The 18,723-nt window shown below is 39.0% G+C and overlaps 1 protein-coding gene across 6 annotated transcripts in view; it reads left to right on the plus strand.

Moving 5' to 3' along the window:
- SAMD12 (sterile alpha motif domain containing 12) overlaps positions 1-18,723 on the plus strand; it is a 183,361-nt gene that overhangs the window by 81,795 nt on the left and 82,843 nt on the right. For 3 of the 6 annotated variants that reach the window (XM_064646164.1, XM_064646156.1, XM_064646170.1), the window contains exons 4-5: positions 10,860-11,000; positions 15,092-17,958. In XM_064646164.1, the coding sequence (XP_064502234.1) occupies positions 10,860-11,000; positions 15,092-15,180 (230 nt within the window). In that variant the 3' untranslated portion in view covers positions 15,181-17,958. Of the gene's footprint in view, positions 1-10,859; positions 11,001-15,091; positions 17,959-18,723 lie in introns of those variants that run through there. The other 3 variants (XM_064646189.1, XM_064646181.1, XM_064646198.1) reach the window with 1 other exon arrangement.

Genomic DNA, 18,723 nt, shown 5'->3' on the forward strand with positions numbered 1-18,723 from the left:
TTAATATTAATAATATTATTATTGTTGAGTCAAATGGGTACAGAAGGCAGAATTTGTAAAGGTGTGGATTCTGTTACAGGGACGAGTTGCTTACAAACGAAGTACAGTAAGTCATTGCTTAGGTATCTGGTTTTTTTCTGATCCAAAATGACTGTTGTCTCACAGTGTTCTACAGGTCAAGTGTAAGCATTAAATAGGAGGAATAGGCCAGCAGAATAAAATCCTTATGTCCTGATTCTCCTCACAGCTACAGTAATAAAGACTGGAAGAAATGCAAAGGAACTCTGCAAAGTGTGTTGTGCTACTGAGCCAGCAATGCAGCAACAGATTAGTGCCTGTATCTGTAAGACTGTGCATATAATTGAGTAGAGGTAGCTTTTACAACAGGAAAATTATCTTCCCCTAGGTTATAAAATGGGCAGCATAAATTGTAAGTTCAGGGCCCATCAGGGGTATTGTGTGCAGCTTGACAGGTGCTAGGCTTCTAATTAAAGCCCACAAAAAGAAATGCTAGAGCAAAAAATGCACCAGGAGAGATGTGGCTGGTTCATCCTTCAGGTTAGGAGAGTTGAAGCAGTCTACGGTACTTAACCTATGAGCATGCTGCTTTTAATTTTCCATTTTTATTAATATGAATTATTAACATCATGAATATTAACATGAAACCTTTCTCAATATCATTTTTTATTAAAAAATTGAAGGATGAAGCTGCTATGGGTGTGGAAGAAAGCGCCACTGAAAGCTGCTTGCAGATAACAATGTGGAGCAGTAGAGAGCTAGGGATGCAGAACTGGGAAGCATTTTAATACTGTATGTGCCTCAGCACTGGGATATGAAAGCTTATTTTAATATTTAATAAAAATTTACTTTTGCTCTTTTTCTTTTAACCAAAGCAGTGATTAGAAAATCCTATTAGAAAATTTAAGTTTTCAGATTCTGGTCTGCTGCAACCTCTGATGGCCCACAGACCTTTTGCAATGCAGTACAGTAAGCTGTATATGCTGTATATGTTGGTCCTTCTTACTTCCCATGAGTTTGGCATTAAAAGAAACTCAGAAAATTAATTAAGCATTTTTCAAATAGTTCTTCTTTGTGTAGAGGTTTTACCTAAATGCTTTATGGCAGTTAGGGTAATCAGCAGGAAGAAGGGATGGCTTTCCCAGCGTCGTAGAATGAGTGAGATGGCCCCTGAGATCACTTTCTGAGGTGTGACTGTGGTGGGTTGACCTTGAATGGACACCAGGTGCCCACCGAGCTGCTCTGTTACTCCTCCCTTCAGCAAGAGAAGAAGATGGAAGAAAAGAAGATGGAAAAAACTTGTATGTTGAGATGTAGGCAGTTTACTAAAGTAAAAGGTCACGCTCAAGCAAAGGAAAAACCCAAAAGATTTTATTCTCTATTTCCTGGGAAGCAGGGCTCCAGCACATATAGCAGTTGCTCTGGAAGGCAAAGATTTTAAAATAATAAATGCCCTCCCTTCCTCTTCCTTTTTCTTAGCTTTTATATCCGAGCAGATGTCATATGGTATGGAATATGCCTTTGATCAGTTTGGGTCAGCTGTCATGGTTGTGTCCCCTCCCAAGATTTTGCCCACCCCAAGCCTACTGCTGTGGGGGAAAATGTTGGAGAGACAGTCTGGATGCCGTGGGAGCACTGCTCAGCAGTAGCCAAATCACTGGTGTGTTCTCTAGGTACAGCACAGCCCTATGGGGGCTGCTGTGGGGAAAAGGAACTCCATCTCAGCCAGACTCTACACATGAAAACCATGAAAGATTTATATATAAATGGATTGTTTTTCTGCATCCTTCAGTATATTTCATACTGAAGAATCATGTCCTTGTTATGTATTTAGTGGCCTAGCACCTTTGGCTTATTGCTTGGATTGATGAGTAACAAATTAGAGCAAGCAACAATATTGACTAACAGTTTGTGTCTCATGGATGGGGGAGGCAGGGTCACAGACCCTGGTCTTCAGCCATGTGAGTGTTTCATACCAGTGCAGTTCAGAGCTTAGTGGGTACATTTTTCTGAGATAGGAGCAGATGTTCTTCCTCACTTAATTAAATGGCAGCTTTTTTGAGTTCACATGTGTACTTCACAGAGCTTGCCCCCATCTCTGGATACACACACCAGCTCCATTCTAGGCAGAAGTCCAGAACCTCTTTTGCTTTGGAAATATCAGTAGGTAAGATAGTCTTTAGCAAGTAGGTAAGATAGATAGTCTTCTGTGTGATTTCAGGGATTTCCCACTTCCAGTTGGGTTGGGCACTCAAGAATGAATGTGGGGTTTGTTTTGTGTGCATGTGTGTATGTTTATTTTTCTTGTGGTAGTAAATGATCCTTTTTTTCTGGAAGAAATCTAATTTTTGTGAGGTCTGCCATTGGGAGTTACGAGAAAGGCTCGTTTGAATTTGCTGTAAAGACTTACTCGATTCTAATGCTTTCCAAATTGTCTCCCTTTCCTTTTCTGTGTAGAAGCTGTATATTATAATGTATGAATGTATGTTTACTCCTGAATTAATTAACAGGAGTTTTGCAGGTGTGTTCTAATGTGATTTTTTTTAATTAACAAAGAAATGGGATATATAATGCATAATGGGTTGCACACTGAGCAACATTAGATTAACTAGGAATAGAAGAATTGTGTGTCCTGCTGATGGTGGACGAAATCAAAGGTGTTGACAGATTCACTTACTCCTTCACAAACAAAAAAGACCTTGGGGTTCTTTATTTGAATAGGGGGACCATAAATCTGGCACACAGATACCAACAAACAATAGTCCTGGATTTTTTTATTAAAAAGTACAATGTGCAATATAATAGAAGCTTATTATTATATGTCTGTATATAGTTATATATAGCTGTAGGTAATATATAATTTTGTGTGTCCAGGAAGTAGATTGGCAAATGTATATACAACAAACAATGTGGATTTATAGACTGCCTGCTAAAGGTTTACATTTATTCTTAATTTACTTTGTGGGTCCTATCCAGTCCTTCCTGAGAGCACTAAAAATGGTTGTCTCACATTTTACAGTACACTTGAAAAGTGGTGTAATATGATTTGTGCCTAAATTTATATTTCAGAGGGGAATTCAAGTTATTACTATTTCCTCCTATTACAGTCATCAGGTCCTGAATATGTTCATCTGAAAACAGGACTGTCTAACAGTCTTTTACTCAAGACTTGTAAGGAATCAATATAGTTCCCATCAGTACAGTAAATTACTAACTGAACCACTTCCAGTAATCGTGATGCACAGTCTCTCGTTAACCCCTTCTCTTCTCTGTATTGAGATTTGTATTCTAATTTTGTCTCAGAATAAAGTTATTTTGGAATGTATCTGTAAATCATTAGACACTAGAGTACTTATTTCAAAATTTGATAGCTAAGACTGTTATTTATCTGTAACAGTTCTGTTTAATCTTTATTGATGATCTAGACAAAAGAATGGAGTGTGATCTCAGTAAGTTTGCAGACAACACCAAGCTGCGTAAGAGTTGGGTAGGAGTGTTGATCCTAGAGATTTTTTCCAACCTAAGTGATTCTATGATTCCATGATATAAGGATATGTGGTACTCCCACACAATTAAAGTATACAATTAAATACTTCCTTGAAAATGTATGGGTGAGCCAAGAACTAGGAATTGTTTGCTTTATTTACGGGAGGGGTTGGGAGTCAGGAGACTCTCACTTCTGGAGAGGGATTTTTACCTTCAGCATTAATTTTCAAGGTACTTGGACTCTTTCGAGCTGCTTGTCCAGAAGTAAGTGTTTACCAGGGAGAGGATAAGGGTACTTTTGAAATGTTGTTCCTAAAATGAGTATTCAAGATCTATGCTCTGTTAACTCACTGTCTTTCAGCATTTGTGCATGACTTCCCCATTACTGTAGGTTTGTTGGTTTTGTTCAATAGCATAAATCCAACATTGCTGTGTCTGAGCTGAGCCAGACATGCTTGAGCCTGTGTAGCAGGGCATAGGAGCCCCCAAGGCAGTGATGGCTGTGGAGAAACAGCTGGGGGTAGCTAGCCTGGAGACATCCTTGGGAAGAGTCAAGGAAAACCTGAATGTGAGAAAGATATCTCCTAACCTGGTACAATTTCAGAGACCATCACTGAACAGGTGTTGTATAGCTCAAAGGATTGTGTCAAAACTGAGACTAGAAAATGACACTGATATTTGATGGAATATAGAGGGAACTGGGAAAGGCAGCACTAAGGTGAGAGGAAGTTGTACCAAACTAAATAATCTGAGTTAAATAACTTCACAGAGGCAACACTGACATCTTGAACCGTTCATCAGAAACAGACAAATTTAGAAACAAAGTCATGTCTTAGTTGTTGCTAATTATGTATTTGATAATGCAGCTAAGTTAAAGATTATGTTGAATTACTTTTCTTTTGTATCCTGTTAATGCTAATGGTTCTGAAGTGTGGAGGAAGGACAGAATTGTGCAAGAGAACTGTGACCTGAGAGGAGTTTTTTTGAAATAAACCCATTTTATTGTAGACTTATTGGCATCAGTAACAATAGTCATTGCTTCCTCTTGTCAGAACTATAAACAGACATTATGCTGAGACAAAGGATGCAGATAATTTTCAGAAAGTGCCTTTGTTTACATAGCTGCTTTTCTGAGTTTGATCAAACATTTATTGACCAGTATGACAGTATTTTCTTTGAGAAACTTTATTATAGAGCTGGTCTTATCCAGATCCAGCAAATAATGAATGAGAAAAAGCCATAGAATCATCTTTGATGATGCTAACAAATAAAAGTGTCTCCAAAGCTAACTTGATACATGATATGCCTTCCTATGCTTTCCTATGCTTCCATTGGAGACATACTGGAGTCATGTGCTTTTCCCATTCATGTGTCTTAGCAGAAAGTAAATCCTACAGCTTCATGCTGGTTTGCTACTTTTTTAAACGGGATGAGAAAGCACAAGAATGCTGGATCTGATGTTGGGGAACTTCCTCAGTTCTCTGATATTCATCAAGGTTAAATAATCTCGTTTGTTCCTCCTGGTCCCTATCATTAGAAACTATTTTTCCTTCTGCTTTGTTTCTGTACCAGTATCCCTTGTGTCTCCTCTCTATTTAAGCTGATTGCCAGTTGAGAGTTGCTCATCATATCAGAAGTACCAGGCAGCTACCAATAGCAATTTTGAGGGCTAAATCTCCTTTGCGCAGGCTGGCAGCTGCCATTATGCTGGCACTGGATCAATAATGTATTTGCTGCTATAGTAAGTCTAATGAAAAATGAATCCATTTTTACTTTTAAAGCAAGTAAATCTTCCCTGATTAGTGACATACTGGATAGCTGAAGTGGGGCAAAGAGGGTGGTAATGCAAGCTGCAGTTTATCCAGAGTCTGCATTAGTCTTACGGCTAAAATCATTAGTAAGACAAACCAGATCTAACTGCTTTTGCAGGAAAAGCTGTGGATTTGCCACAAGACATTGATTACAAAGTGGCTGATTTGTCTAGTTGACTAGGGATGAGGCAGGCATGAGAAGGAGAGACGTGCTCTTAAATTCTCATGTAGAGAGCAGAAAATATAGGACTGTAGAAGATCCGATTGGTTATCAAGAAAAGCATCATGAAGTCATATCAAGTTTGCTCTGAAAATTGGATTGATTTCTGGTTTATGCTGCTGCTTTTACAAGATGTTTCTGAACCCAGGATCCTCAATTATATTTATATCCATTTGTTCACTCATCAAGTCAGTTCCCAAGTTTATTAGTTCTTCTCTTTTCCCAGTGTTCATCTCCCTCCACTGCCATCGTGAGGCCATTAATGTTCTGTAGGTGACTATTCTTTTTCTCACCTCCTCTCATAATTTTGCCATTCCTTACTATGAAGTCATAGCCTCTCTCTTGCCCATTCTTGTTTGCATTCTTTCCCGATTATGTGATGAGAGTTTTATCCTTGTGTCTCACCAGCACCTGAACAGTGATAGTAATGTCTGTGTCTCTGTCATGGAAATTTCTTGCTTGATATGTCCAGCAAGGCTTGTTTTTAAGCACTGAAGTCAAAAGAAGCCAACATTCAGCCTATATAAGCAAGAGGAAAGCTGTGACCAGACTATTTCAAGTAAACACAAAAGCAACATGTTTGAAAAATCAGAGAAGCACACTGTTAATCCATTAACTAAGAATAAAATGGCATTTGTGACATTAAAGTATAAAAGATGAAAAAGTTTTCATCTTGCATAATTTAGAGGTTTAGGGAATCTTATGTTCCTGCTTTTCAGGTTTTCTAGGTCTGTCAGCTGAATCCGTCAGAAATATGACCAAAAGGCATATGACTGAAGTTTACAGACCATAGAATCAACAGCTGAATGTTGACCTGTTAACCAAATCCTGCAATGCAAGACCTAGCAAACACTGGGAGCATTTAGTAGGAAATCAATATAAGACAGACAAAAATGGAGAGTGAGCTTCTGGAATTTGTACCCCAGGAAGCTACAGAAGCAGACAGTATCAGGAAGATCAAAAAAAGAAATTTAGGGACATCAGGACAATAAGTAGGTGTTAAAATTATGTGCTCTCTACTAACCCTAGTATAGTTCTGGATGTTGTTGTGGTACGAAGGGAATAACTTCAGAAAGTAGCCCTCCCAATAGCTCTTCCAGAATGCATCTCCTACTAATACTACTGATACTCTGAACATAGGCTGTTGGTCTGGCACTGGGGCCTTTTTTAGTGTCCTTGGAATCTCCAGAAAACTTCATTTCCTAGGTTCTGTGCCCCATGGTAAGTAAACTGAACATCTTGTCTTGTTAATTAGGTATACCTATCATATTGTACTCAGGAGACAAGATCACCTTTACTGGCCATACTTCACACACATCATTTGTTCCCACTAGTGGTTTATCATTTTCATCAGCTTTAAATTACTCATAGTTTTTTTCAGTATTTTGTGTGAGATCAGGCTCTTACTAGCTATCTGCTCTCATTTACCTGTACTCCTTTGGTTCTTTCTACATGCTTAATAAGTCCTTTCTTACCTGTCCATTCTTCTGCATCACAGGTATTCTTTCAAGGCTTCTTGCGAGGTGTCCCTCTGTGTGTCTGTGAACTGGCAGCTGGGTGAAGAGCAATAGGCTATACCAGTGCAGGGAGGTATGAGCATTTCTGATTAGGTACAGCAGACTGTGCCATGTTCCTTGCTCTAGGGCCAGTGCCAGCCTCATTGGACCAATGCTTATATTCATGCTAATCTTCTGTGGCATGCAATGTTTCTCCCTCCATTCAAATTTTCATCTAGTCCCAGCTTGATCAAATGAGATCTGCAGCAGCTAAGTCATATTAGAAAAAATTAGGCCATCAATCCATTATTAAGCTGGAAAGTGTTTTATATTTTGTATCTGCCCTCAGGGTGTCTCCAAACATTCCACAGCTGATCTGCCCTGAGTATGAGAGGGCTGGAGTTTATGTGCTAAAAATGTGTACAGACACTGAGGGAATTGTGGGGTTTTGTGTAAAACATTTGATTTCCAGCCTTGCAACTAGCTAGAGCCAAGGCCTAGATGTTTGTCACTGCAATCTTTATGGTTCTATTGGTCAAGCTGCTTTTGAAAAAAGTGTTCTGTTCTCTATTGGGCAGGTAGCTGCTACATCTAAGAGGTAGTGCCAGTTTTGTAGTGTTGGGAAATTTTCCTGCGATGGTAGTCAAGTTCCTTCTACTTGCGTCTGAGCAAAGACCAGTGTACAATTTTAGAAAATGTTACTTTTGTCACACGTTCTGCTCTTGACAATATATTCTATCCAGCACTCTCTGAAAATTAAAAATCTATCCTGAATTTTTACTGTATAGTTGTCTCTCTGTTTTAACCATGATGCTTGACAAAATTACCATCTTTTGTGTATTTTTATTAATTTCCTTTGTTAATCTTAGCTTTTTCAAAGAAAATAGATCTTTAGATTGAGATCCTTCATGCAGGTTATTTCACAGTGTTAATCTTAGCTTTTTCAAAGAAAATAGATCTTTAGATTGAGATCCTTCATGCAGGTTATTTCACAGGACAGATGATGTTGGAAGGCATGTCTAGCAATCATCTAATCCAACCCCCTACTCAAAGCAGGGGCAAGTACAGCTCAGGACCTTGTCAGACAGGCTTTGAGTGCTTCCAAAGACAGAGATTCTACAAATTCTCTGGATAATTGGTTTCAATGTTCAATAACGCAGAGTTCTTAACACCAAATCATTACTCTTTCAGATATGTACAGTACAGGAAGCAAGACAGTAATGCATCCAAAATCATTAACTGATTATCAGGATCTTGGCCTTGGTAACTAATTGGCTTTAGTGACTGATCTAGGCATTAGCAATATCTTTTCAAAGAACATGATTTACTATCAGAATGAAAAATTATTCCGGTTCTGGCTTGGATGTTGTTGTTCTAAGGGCTGAGGGGAAAGAAAGTATGGGGAGGATAGAATTTTCACACTTCGGATCACTTATTGCATTCTTGAAATGCCACATTTGAATGTTTGCTTTCTTGCCTCATCACTGCCTCAACATGTCACTTTGGATTTTGTGCAAGAAAGAGTTAATTTAAGGCAACTTGTGCAAGCTGCTGCAGATAATATGAGTCAAAGACAATTTTTTCCAATGGCATTGTGCTTTGAGCCTAAGCTGCAGAGGAACTGGCATGCCAAGAGTTGAAAATAGATGTTTCTTTTTTGTGCACACTCAACTTCCAAAGGCAATGACTAGGGTAGAAAACCGATTTGAATATGAAATAAAGAGTTGCCCAGAGGAAGGAAAGAGTAATGACTATCCATGGTCAAAAACAGGTGGAGGGCACTGGATAAGATGCATGGGCTCTGTCTGTCCTTTCATATTACTGTTGCTGACTCTGCCCTAAGATGACGTGTGTTGCCGCTATTTAAATTGATGATTTGTTTTTTTATTTGCTTTCAGTTGCTAGATTGACATTACAGACAATACTCCTGAACTGTTGTACATCTTTATAAATTGCCTTAAGATGTTTTAGTGAGATAAGACAAATAAAAATTGAAGTAATTATTGCTGCCTTTATCACCAGAGGAATTGGACAGCTGGCATTGATCTGTAAGAGACTAATTTCCATATTTTGTTATTACATTAACCCTTAGAATTCTTCTTGTTTATGATTTCAAAAAAAGTTTTCCTAATCAAAAGGTCATCCTCTGTAGTATGTAGTGCTTGAGAGACACAGAAGGGCAGAAGATCTATGAACACTGTCATTTTTATCTGATCAGTAACATCTTGCTTTATTAATAGTAATATCCCAGTATTTTACATTGCATCATCATATAAAGATTTTACTAACCACTTCAGAGAACTGCTTGTGAGTGAAATCTGGCAGTTAGTGAAGGGCATACCCCTAACTGCTTGGTTTGGGGCAAAAATTATGCACCCCTTTAAACTCTTGGCACTTATCTTAAATTTTTTAATTAAAATAATTATAAAAATTCTGTACTCACTGCTGTTTTATAAGGAAGGAGATTGAATAAGGGCCTTATCTTGCTGTGTTGAGTAATACTTTCTGATGAGCTAAATTGTACCATTCATCCAAAAGCCACAGTAGTGGTAGCACAGAGACCGTTGTGTTGCAGAGGGAATAACCTACTCTTTACTGTCTTCTTCTGGTTTCAGAATAAAGCCTGAGAAATCAAAGAAGGAATTTTTAACAATTAAAAAGAACTAGAAGAGGTAAAAAGTTGAATTTGTTTAAAAAAGTGTACCAAACAACATGTCATTTTCAAGGTAGTATCAATGCACCTCCAGTTTGATTTGTTGGTATTGGCCAGGGCACCTTTAGATAACAAATATATATACTGGAAATCAAGAGTCAGTGGAAGGCTACTAAGAGACTCCTCTCTTGGTGAAGTGGTGCAGTGATGAAGACCAAAGAAAGTAAGTTTTGGTTTTCTTCCTCGGGTAAAGCACTGCTCGATGCTTTGTTTTTCTGCTTGATCCAAATACTTCCTTAGTGTTGGCTCAGCCAGTGTACAGCCTTCCTCCTGTTTATTTATAGCAGTGATGCCCAAAAGATGGAGTCAGAGTTCCACTAGCAGAATCTGGGGAATGTAGATTGATTGATTTTTTAGCATGTACAATCCGCCTTGGAGTCTGGTTCAACATTAACCTAATAGTAAAGATAAGTCACAAACTGGGAGTGATAGCCTGCAAAGACCATAGGCTCCTTATAGTGGAGTAGATGTCTTTTTATAGTTGGACAAAATATTTTTCAGGAATTATTTCGATATCATTGATAGAAATCTCTGGCTTTTTTTTTTTTCTTCTGTTTTGCTGTGATAGTTTACTGTTGAGAGGGATTTGGAAAGCTGAACCATAAAGTACAGAATCATATTGGAGAATGGTGCTGTTACACTATAGATATATCTGAATTGCAGCAATATTCATCCTTGGTATATCTGAAATTGATTTAATTTGTGAAGTCCACTGTTGCTGGTTTCTTGACAGTAATACAGATGATTGAATAGAGATGAGGGTCTTCTTAGGCACCTGTGTCAATTGTAGACTTATAGGGGATATCCTGCCTGTGAGAAACCAACTGACACTGAAGAACAGCAATTGGTTGTCCCAAATGGCATAAGATACCTATTTTAAATGCCTGTATCTCTCAAAAAACCACCAGAACAATACAGAAAATCGAAAGAAAGGGCAGGAGTGGTGCACAGATCTCTAACAGTAAGGAAGTACCTAACTGATGAAACAGTGTCTTCTCAGGCTGAGGTCCTTCAGGGCTGAGAATCTTTTCTGTAGCAAATTATACTGTCAGAGTGAGACTATTGCATTAATGGAAATCCTTGGGTGATTTTTTCATTGTATTTTTTGCACCCAGGCCGTGCTTTGCTGAGACTTACTGACAAAAAGCTTGAACGAATGGGTATTGCCCAGGAAAGCCTGCGACAGCACATTCTGCAGCAAGTCCTTCAGCTGAAGGTGAGAGAAGAAGTCCGAAACCTCCAGCTGCTTACACAAGGTATGAAAAACAATTTTGATACAGACAGTTACTGAGATCAGGTAGGAGACATTTGCCTGAGGGCATAAAAGGTGACTTGACATTCTCCTGCAAGCAATGGTGCGTGAAAATGTCTCATGGATTCCACATGCTTTCCGAGGGGGGGAACAAAAGGTAAAATAATGCACAAACAAATAGAGATGTTCAGCTGTCTGTTTTGCATGATCAATAGGCTTGATGGTAGTCTTACTTAACTGTCTGCTTACTCAGATGAAAGTAATTACATATAAAGGGCACAGGTAGTGAACGTACTGTCTTTAAAAACATTGCACATTTTGCATCAATTGTTTACTTTCAGTGTTAGATAAAAAGTAATTTCTGTAACCTGTTTTATGGTAAGAGTTGCAGTGGAAAATTACCTGTTAGACTCTGTTTTTTTGCAGAGGACTGATTCCTTCTTCAGGAAGGAGTAATTTTATTGACTTGAATAGAGTTGCTTGTAATGTATGCTGCTAAGAAAATGGAAAACTGGGCTCAATATGAAGTCTAGATTAGAAGACAGGGAAGGAGAAGTAACAAAGTGGTTGTACATATTTTCCAAATGAGGTTAAGATGTTTTATGATGACTAGCTCTCTATAAAGGCTTCTAAATGGCTGTGGTAACATGGAAGAAAAGCAATTATTGTAGCAATACTGTAAAGGAACATTTAGAGATCCTCTACTATATGTCTGCAATACTTTCTCAATGTTAAATGTTATTTGGTACTCCAGTGAGATAGCATAAACCACATACTTCTGTGGTGTTTTGGTTCAGTGCCCATTATATGTCACATCATATGAAAAAAATAGAGAACATGCAGTGTATTTTTAACAAAATGTCCTTCACACATGACATTATGTTCTTAATTAAGCTTTGCTCACTGTGTTTGGGGAAAAAACTCTCTGATTAGTTGAGTAAGCTGCATTTTATCTGAAAGAGCTGATGTCTCAACTGAATTGTTCCTTCAGGCTTGGTGTCTTGTGGATTGTGATGAGGAGTTCTAGGGCTCCTTCATCTTGCCATGAGCTGTAAATATGAGCTTACCTCATCTTATGTCATTTCAAATGCAGTACACCTGCTGAAGCATAAATGTCCTCCCCAGATGTTTAGAACTGTTCTTTTTCCTTTTGTCCATTATTCCTCCTCTTCAGAGCTGGCCAAATTCTCTCTTCCCCTGCATCTGGATGGTTTGATAGACTGTGAAGTTCTGGTCACCCACTGGCACTGTTATCAGCCTGCTTATGAAAGTTGGGATTTGACTGATATGGGACAATGAAGACCCATTAGCTATAAATTTGGATCAGTTGATTGCTGCAGTCCAGATAAACCTGTATTTGGCATTGAGAACTACATGTTTCCTGGCTTCTCCTTTATCGTTCCTCTCTGGTTCTCCTATGGACACATCAACTGGTGTATGACTTATGATCAAGTCAGACAGTGGTGACTGCCATTTCAAGGACTTTGTGGCAGCATCATGTAAGATCTATTCCTTGCTCATGCAGTTGAGGATACAAGTTTGGACTTTGGTAAAAGCATGCTGGACTATGAAGGATGGCCTAGGGATAGATGCATGGATGTGTGTTTAATGTAGTCTCTCTCTTCCATGTAGAAGGAACATTGTTATTAAGTTTGATCCCATAAAGGCAAGCCATCATATGCTTTATGAAAGGCAGTACAAGCTTAACAAAAAGCTGGTGGTCTGCAACTCTAGCTATCTTCCCCCACAGTGGTGCTAGCCATTGTGCTGTATTTCAGTGTCACTCCAATATATCCTTGGTGAAATTGCTTGAACTGAGAATTTCTGTCAAAAGAATTTATTCTTCTCTTTGTAGTTTGTTATAGCTTAACCATGTGAGCAAGTACCCACAGCTGGTAACAGAGTGGGTCAGTTGAGAGAGGCAAAACACACTGCATTCAGAGCTATAGTTTTTAGGGCTAGGTGGCTGCTGGTGTGACCACCAGCCACGAGAGCTTGTTGTTGCCCTGTGTTTCAGAGCTCAGCTGAAAATAGCTGTGTGAGGGAGCATGAGCAACCTGTCCTTGAGGGGAAGAAAACAGTACAAAACAATAGAAATACAATTTTAATAAACAAATCTGTGAATGGACCTCATGGACTGTAAAACCTCTTGTCTGAAAGTCAGAAGCCAGTAATCTTCATGTACTATTGGTCCACCAAGCATAATATGAAAGCAGGCACGTTTCAGGTGTATAAAAATAGAGTAAGCAGAGTGTTTTAAATTTCTTTCTTTTAAAAAACTAGAAGAACCAAAATTGTGTTTATTTTCATCTTAAATAGAGCTGAAGTTATGGGGCAGAACAACAGTTTATAAGAACATTCCTCTCTGCAGCAAAGCTGTGTTAATTGTATGATTCCATAGTGGGGAGACAGTGAAGTGACAGGATGACAGCAGTATTCCTGCCCCTTGTTGCTTCATTTACACCAAGTTGGAGCATGTGTCTGTTGAAAATGCTTGCTTAAAAGTACTAAGGTTAGGATGTTATTTCTCAACTGCAGTGCAGTCTGTAAAGCTGTTTGTATGTCAGTTGTTCTCCAAAACTGGTTCTATCCCTTTTCCCGGTTTCTTCAGACTGTGTCCACTCATATTCTTATTATGATTTATATTTTCCTAATCCAGGTTGTTACTGGAATAGGTTTCTATAAGTGGTTTTTTGTTTTGGGGAACACTTGGAGAACATTTTTTCTCTGAAAAGCAGTTTCTGCCTTCTGGAAATTCCACTTGCAAAGTGCAGGTCACACTGTAGCTATTGCTGCATTGTGCTTTACTGTCCTCTAAAAAGTCCTCCAAAAAGAGGGGGAAAAAAAGCCCTCTGTCTCTCAGTGCACAGCTCAAGAGATTGTGAGGTGAAAGAAGTCGTTAAAACCCATTTCTGAATTAATGTAGCACACAAGCTGGGTTGCAAGCAATGAGATCCTAATTCAGAGCCCATTGATGTCAGCAAAAAGACTTCCACTGACTTTAGTTCATACCCCAGTTGAAACTGGAGCAAGCAGGGAAAGTTTCTAAAAAGCATTATATAATACTTACCAGATATTTTAAGTGGTTTTGTATTCTGTTGTCTGCAGAGAAAGTTAAACTCATTTTAAAACCACAGTACCATTCTTTTCTATTCCTATTGCAGAAAATGACTTAAAACTGTTTCATTCTTCTTCATTCAAGACACCATCCAGTCTGTTCTGGGGATCTTAAAGCCAGAATACTACATGATCGTGTGTTTGAAGTCTTGTCTTCAGTTTTAGGAAGACTTTTCTTTGGAGCAAGAACTGCCTGATTGAGGCTATCATTGGCAGAAACACTATCCAGCCTCCACCAGGATAGAAGGGCACAGGCCTAACTACTGATCTATGCTTTTTTTCTCAGACTTAGTGATGTTGAGGAACTAATTTGACAAAATATCTTCCAGTGTCTCTTGGGGAGAGCTGCACACTGTTGGAAACACCATTATTATACTGTTATCACTGTAAGCCTGAGTTGAAAGATCTTTTTTTTTTAAAAAAAGCCTTACATAACTACACAGAGAAGGAAGAAGTTATTTTGAGATTTCTCAATGCAAGTCCTGCTTTGGGCTAACATAGAAGAGACTGTCCTCAAAGTGATAGAACAGTGCTATGTGATTCTGAGCAAAGTATCCACCGACAGCAATCTGCTCAAAGGGCTGAGCTGAAGAAGCATTTTTGGATTTGGACTATATGATGTCTACATTTAAGATGATGTTGGGCCCCTAAGCTCCTCTGTGAGTTTTATGTAGGGCAAAGTACTACATGAATATATTGCCAGGCCATTATTTCTCCCGCTAGCAAAACGTGTTTGAACAAAGCTTTGTGCTCCGTTGAAAATCATCTCAGCAGTTGATACCTGTTGAAATTATTTCCTCAGTAAGTTTTCTGCTCATTCTGCACTGATGCTCAGCTGCTGAAATACATATGTGCCCAATGCTAATCACAATAAGATCCTTCCTTCCTGCCTTCCTCCCTCCCTTTCTTCTTATTTCCAACATACCATACATTTCATTCAAAACCTGTCAAGGTAACCCTAGCACTGTATTCTTCCAGGAAGGGAACTCAAGGACCATCAAAGTTGCATCTCATCTTCCTCTAAGCTCAAGGGCAATGCATCCCAACAAAGAGGAAGTCAGACATGAACCTGTTGGAGTGAGTACAGATGAGGGCCATGAAGATGATCAGAGGGGTGGAGCACCTCTTCTGTGAAGACAGGCTGAGAGAGTTGGGCTTATTCAGCCTGGAGAAGGGAAGGCTCTGGGAAGACCTTATAGCAACCTTCTAGTACCCAAAGGGGACCTACAAGGAGCTGGAGAGGGACTTTTTAGGGACACATGGTGATAAAGCAAGGGCTAATGGCTTCAAAAGGAAAGAGGGTGGGTTTAGGTAGGACACAAGGAAGAAATGCTTTACTGTGAGGGTGTTGAGGCACTGGTACAGGTTGTCCAGAGAGCTGTGGCTGCCCCATCCCTGGAAGTGTTCAAGGCCAGGTTGGATGGGGCTTTGAGCAACCTGGTCTAGTGCAAGATGTTCTTGCCTAGGTCAGGAATGTTGGACCTAGATGATCTTTAAGGTTCCTTCCAGCCCAAACCATTCTATGATTCTATGACTCTGAGCAAAGAACAAGTAAGAGCCATTTATTCTAGTGATGGATCATTCACTCGGTTTTAGAGGAACTTTTTAACAGAAGCATTGTCTTCAGGGTGCGTGTGGTGAGTAAGTCAGGACCATGAAACCCTCCCTAGCCAAAGTGTTTTACAAGGATTTTGGCAGCATTATCAGCCTGTTAATACTAAAGGCAGGCTTCATGAAAATTTGAGCTATTTGACACTGAACTCTCCCAGTCTGTCAGAAATGTAATGCTACTTCCTGTTCACCTTATCCACTTTTTCCTTCTGAATGTAAAGTTGGGAGGAACCTGAGCACTGTCATTCCAACTTGCATCACTGCATGTGAGATTTGTTGTCATTTTCTATAATCAAAGTTTTAATGTACTAGACTCACTCCCATCTTCTGAATTCCCATATATCAAGACCTTCCCTGCTGTGTTGGCTCCAGTACACAGCATGAATGATTTGGAGTTACACACCTGCTTGAAAAGGGACTTGAGTGGTCAGAAATTTTGAGAACATAGGACCTTGCAAAGTGCAAAACTGAAAGGTCAACTGGAGCTAAGAGAAGACAATTGCAGGTTGCTGTCCTTGTGCTGTGTAGGCTTTATGGATCCTGTGGCATCTGAACTGTTGTTGCTTACTGTCGTTCATGTCCCTTGAAGAAGTGTTGTTTGAGATCAGCCCATTTCTTTGTCATCCCTGTAAAGAAGTCAGTGCAACTGAGGTTTGTGATAGAGAGTCATCCTGTTACGCTTCCAGGATGTACTATTTTCTTCCTTGTGTACATTCCAGACCCAAGGTTTTGCCACCTGAAGAACATGAGTTCCTTCCATCAAAAATGTTCTTTCTTGTCTGTAAAAAACAGCAGATGTTGCCTCTGTGAGTGCTCCAGGCAGGTAGTGTGTTTGCCTTTCCAGGCAGCTGGGAAGAAGTGTGTTACACTTGAGGAATTTTGGTTTCATGTCTCTGTTGTATTCCGAGGCCTGCAGCATTTGAAATCTTGACTTTCCTCTTACTAGAGACACATTCGTTTGTTTTCATTGTGTTGACCTCACCATTTTCTTTTTCCTAACCCTGGAGCTTCCAGCTAGTCAGGAAGGGCCTTTCTTTTTAGAGCACAAATTACTATGCAAATGTTTCGTGCATAGGTTGCATATATGGCATCTATCCAAGGCACAGAAAAAAAAACTTGATATTTTGGAAAAGCTCCAGCAAGTTTAATTCCCAGCTTATTTCCTTTACTCTGTGCTCCTGTTATTCTCCAAAATGTCTGAGAGACCTTGTGAGTTGAACACAAAGTGTATCATGGAAACACTGTCAGAAATTACCCAGTAGTAGTAGTTTATCCCTTATCATAGCATGAAAACTGTGTTCCAGGACTCAGCATGCTAAATTGTCTGATTATAGGTAAAGAAATCTTAACCTGCTTCTCAATATGGGTTTATTTGTATGTCCTTTTTTCCTGTACGACTGTAGGAACCATTGCACTTGTACTTAACACCACTTTCCAAGAATGTAAAACAACTTTGTCACCATCTATTAGCCTACAAAAGAGCAGTCTTCGTTGTATTTGTCCCACTTCCAGTCGAGGACGGTTTCAACACTTAACAGAGGATGCAGGCTCTGGAGTCAGAAGCTGTGGTTGTTCCTGAGAGGCTTTTCAGACTTTAGGCACTGTTAAGACTTCTGAAAATAATTTTTTTTCAGGTTACAAGTATGCACTTAGGGGTTCTGTATGGTTTTCATTTGTTTTAGCTGAAACACGATATTGTATGTGGAGTGTGTATCTGAGCGCAGATAAAATGTCTAAATACATGCATCAGTGGCGATAAATATCAAATTCCATCTATGGCATCAGTTATTTGAATTTCATGTGGCTGGTTTCTAACCTGAAGAATATACTTTGCAGTGCAATCAATGGTCCCTGGCAGACCATTGAATTACTATGGTACTGTTAGTTACCTTTTAGCTATTGCTGTGATGCTAATACATATTCATATTGAATAACTGAGTGATTCAGCTGACAGGTAAAATAAGTTCCAATACACTGGACAATACATTGTAATGCACTCTGGATAGGTTTAGCACAGAATCGTCCTTCAGTATGTGTAGTGTATTAGTTTGCAATGTGAATAAGGAAACATGTAGCAACTATGAAATTTGTATTGATGAACTTCTGGCAAGAATTTAGCTGTATAACATTATGATGTGCTTGCATTTTTATGTGTTTCTATACATAATATTGCAATTCAGTCTACTGGGAATGTTGTATTAGCTGTTTTGTATGATTACAAGAACATGATTGCAGGTGTCTGGTTTTCTTATTTTATTAATGTTGATTTTTTTTTTTTCATTCCTGCTTTTCAAATTTCTCAGAAGTCAGTCTACTGGAAAATTTGGTCTGGGAAGTTTAGTCCTTCTGACCTAATGCATACCCAAAGCTGTCTTACATGTTTAGTGAATATATATTACATATATATAAACACACACATATATATGTATGTATTTCCCCACTCATGTGTAAATTGGAAAGAGAAAAAACAATTTTTCTCAAAGTTTAAGAAAAACAAGTAAAATATTGCTGCTTATGCTGCAGCCAGTCATGAAAGACTAAATAGGAAAGTTTTTAGCAGTCAAAGTCTGTTATTTAACAACAGCTGTTTGTGATCAGTGCCAGTGGAAATCACTTGTTTTTACCCAGCTGAAAAGAACGGGCTGGTAAAAAGGATTCCAGGAATAGGTACAGTCTTTCACACAGAGTTTAAATAAATCAAGTCTACATATTGTAAGATGGTGCCATTTACAATGTAACGCATTTCTCATTTCTAATAAGATTTTTCCAGAAATTGGACATAGAATAAAATTAGGGTTGATCATAGAATGGTTCGGGTTGGAAGGGACCTTTAGGACCATCTAGTTCCATCCCCTCTGTGACACAGGGACATCTTCCACTAGACCAGGTTGCTCAAAGCCCCATCCAGCCTGGCTTTGAACATTTCCAGGGATGGGGCATCCGCAGCCTCTCTGGGCAACCTCTTCCAGTGCTTCACCACCCTCACAATAAAGAATTTC

The sequence above is a fragment of the Pseudopipra pipra genome, chromosome 1, assembly GCF_036250125.1.
Source record: "Pseudopipra pipra isolate bDixPip1 chromosome 1, bDixPip1.hap1, whole genome shotgun sequence".
NCBI lineage: Eukaryota > Metazoa > Chordata > Aves > Passeriformes > Pipridae > Pseudopipra > Pseudopipra pipra.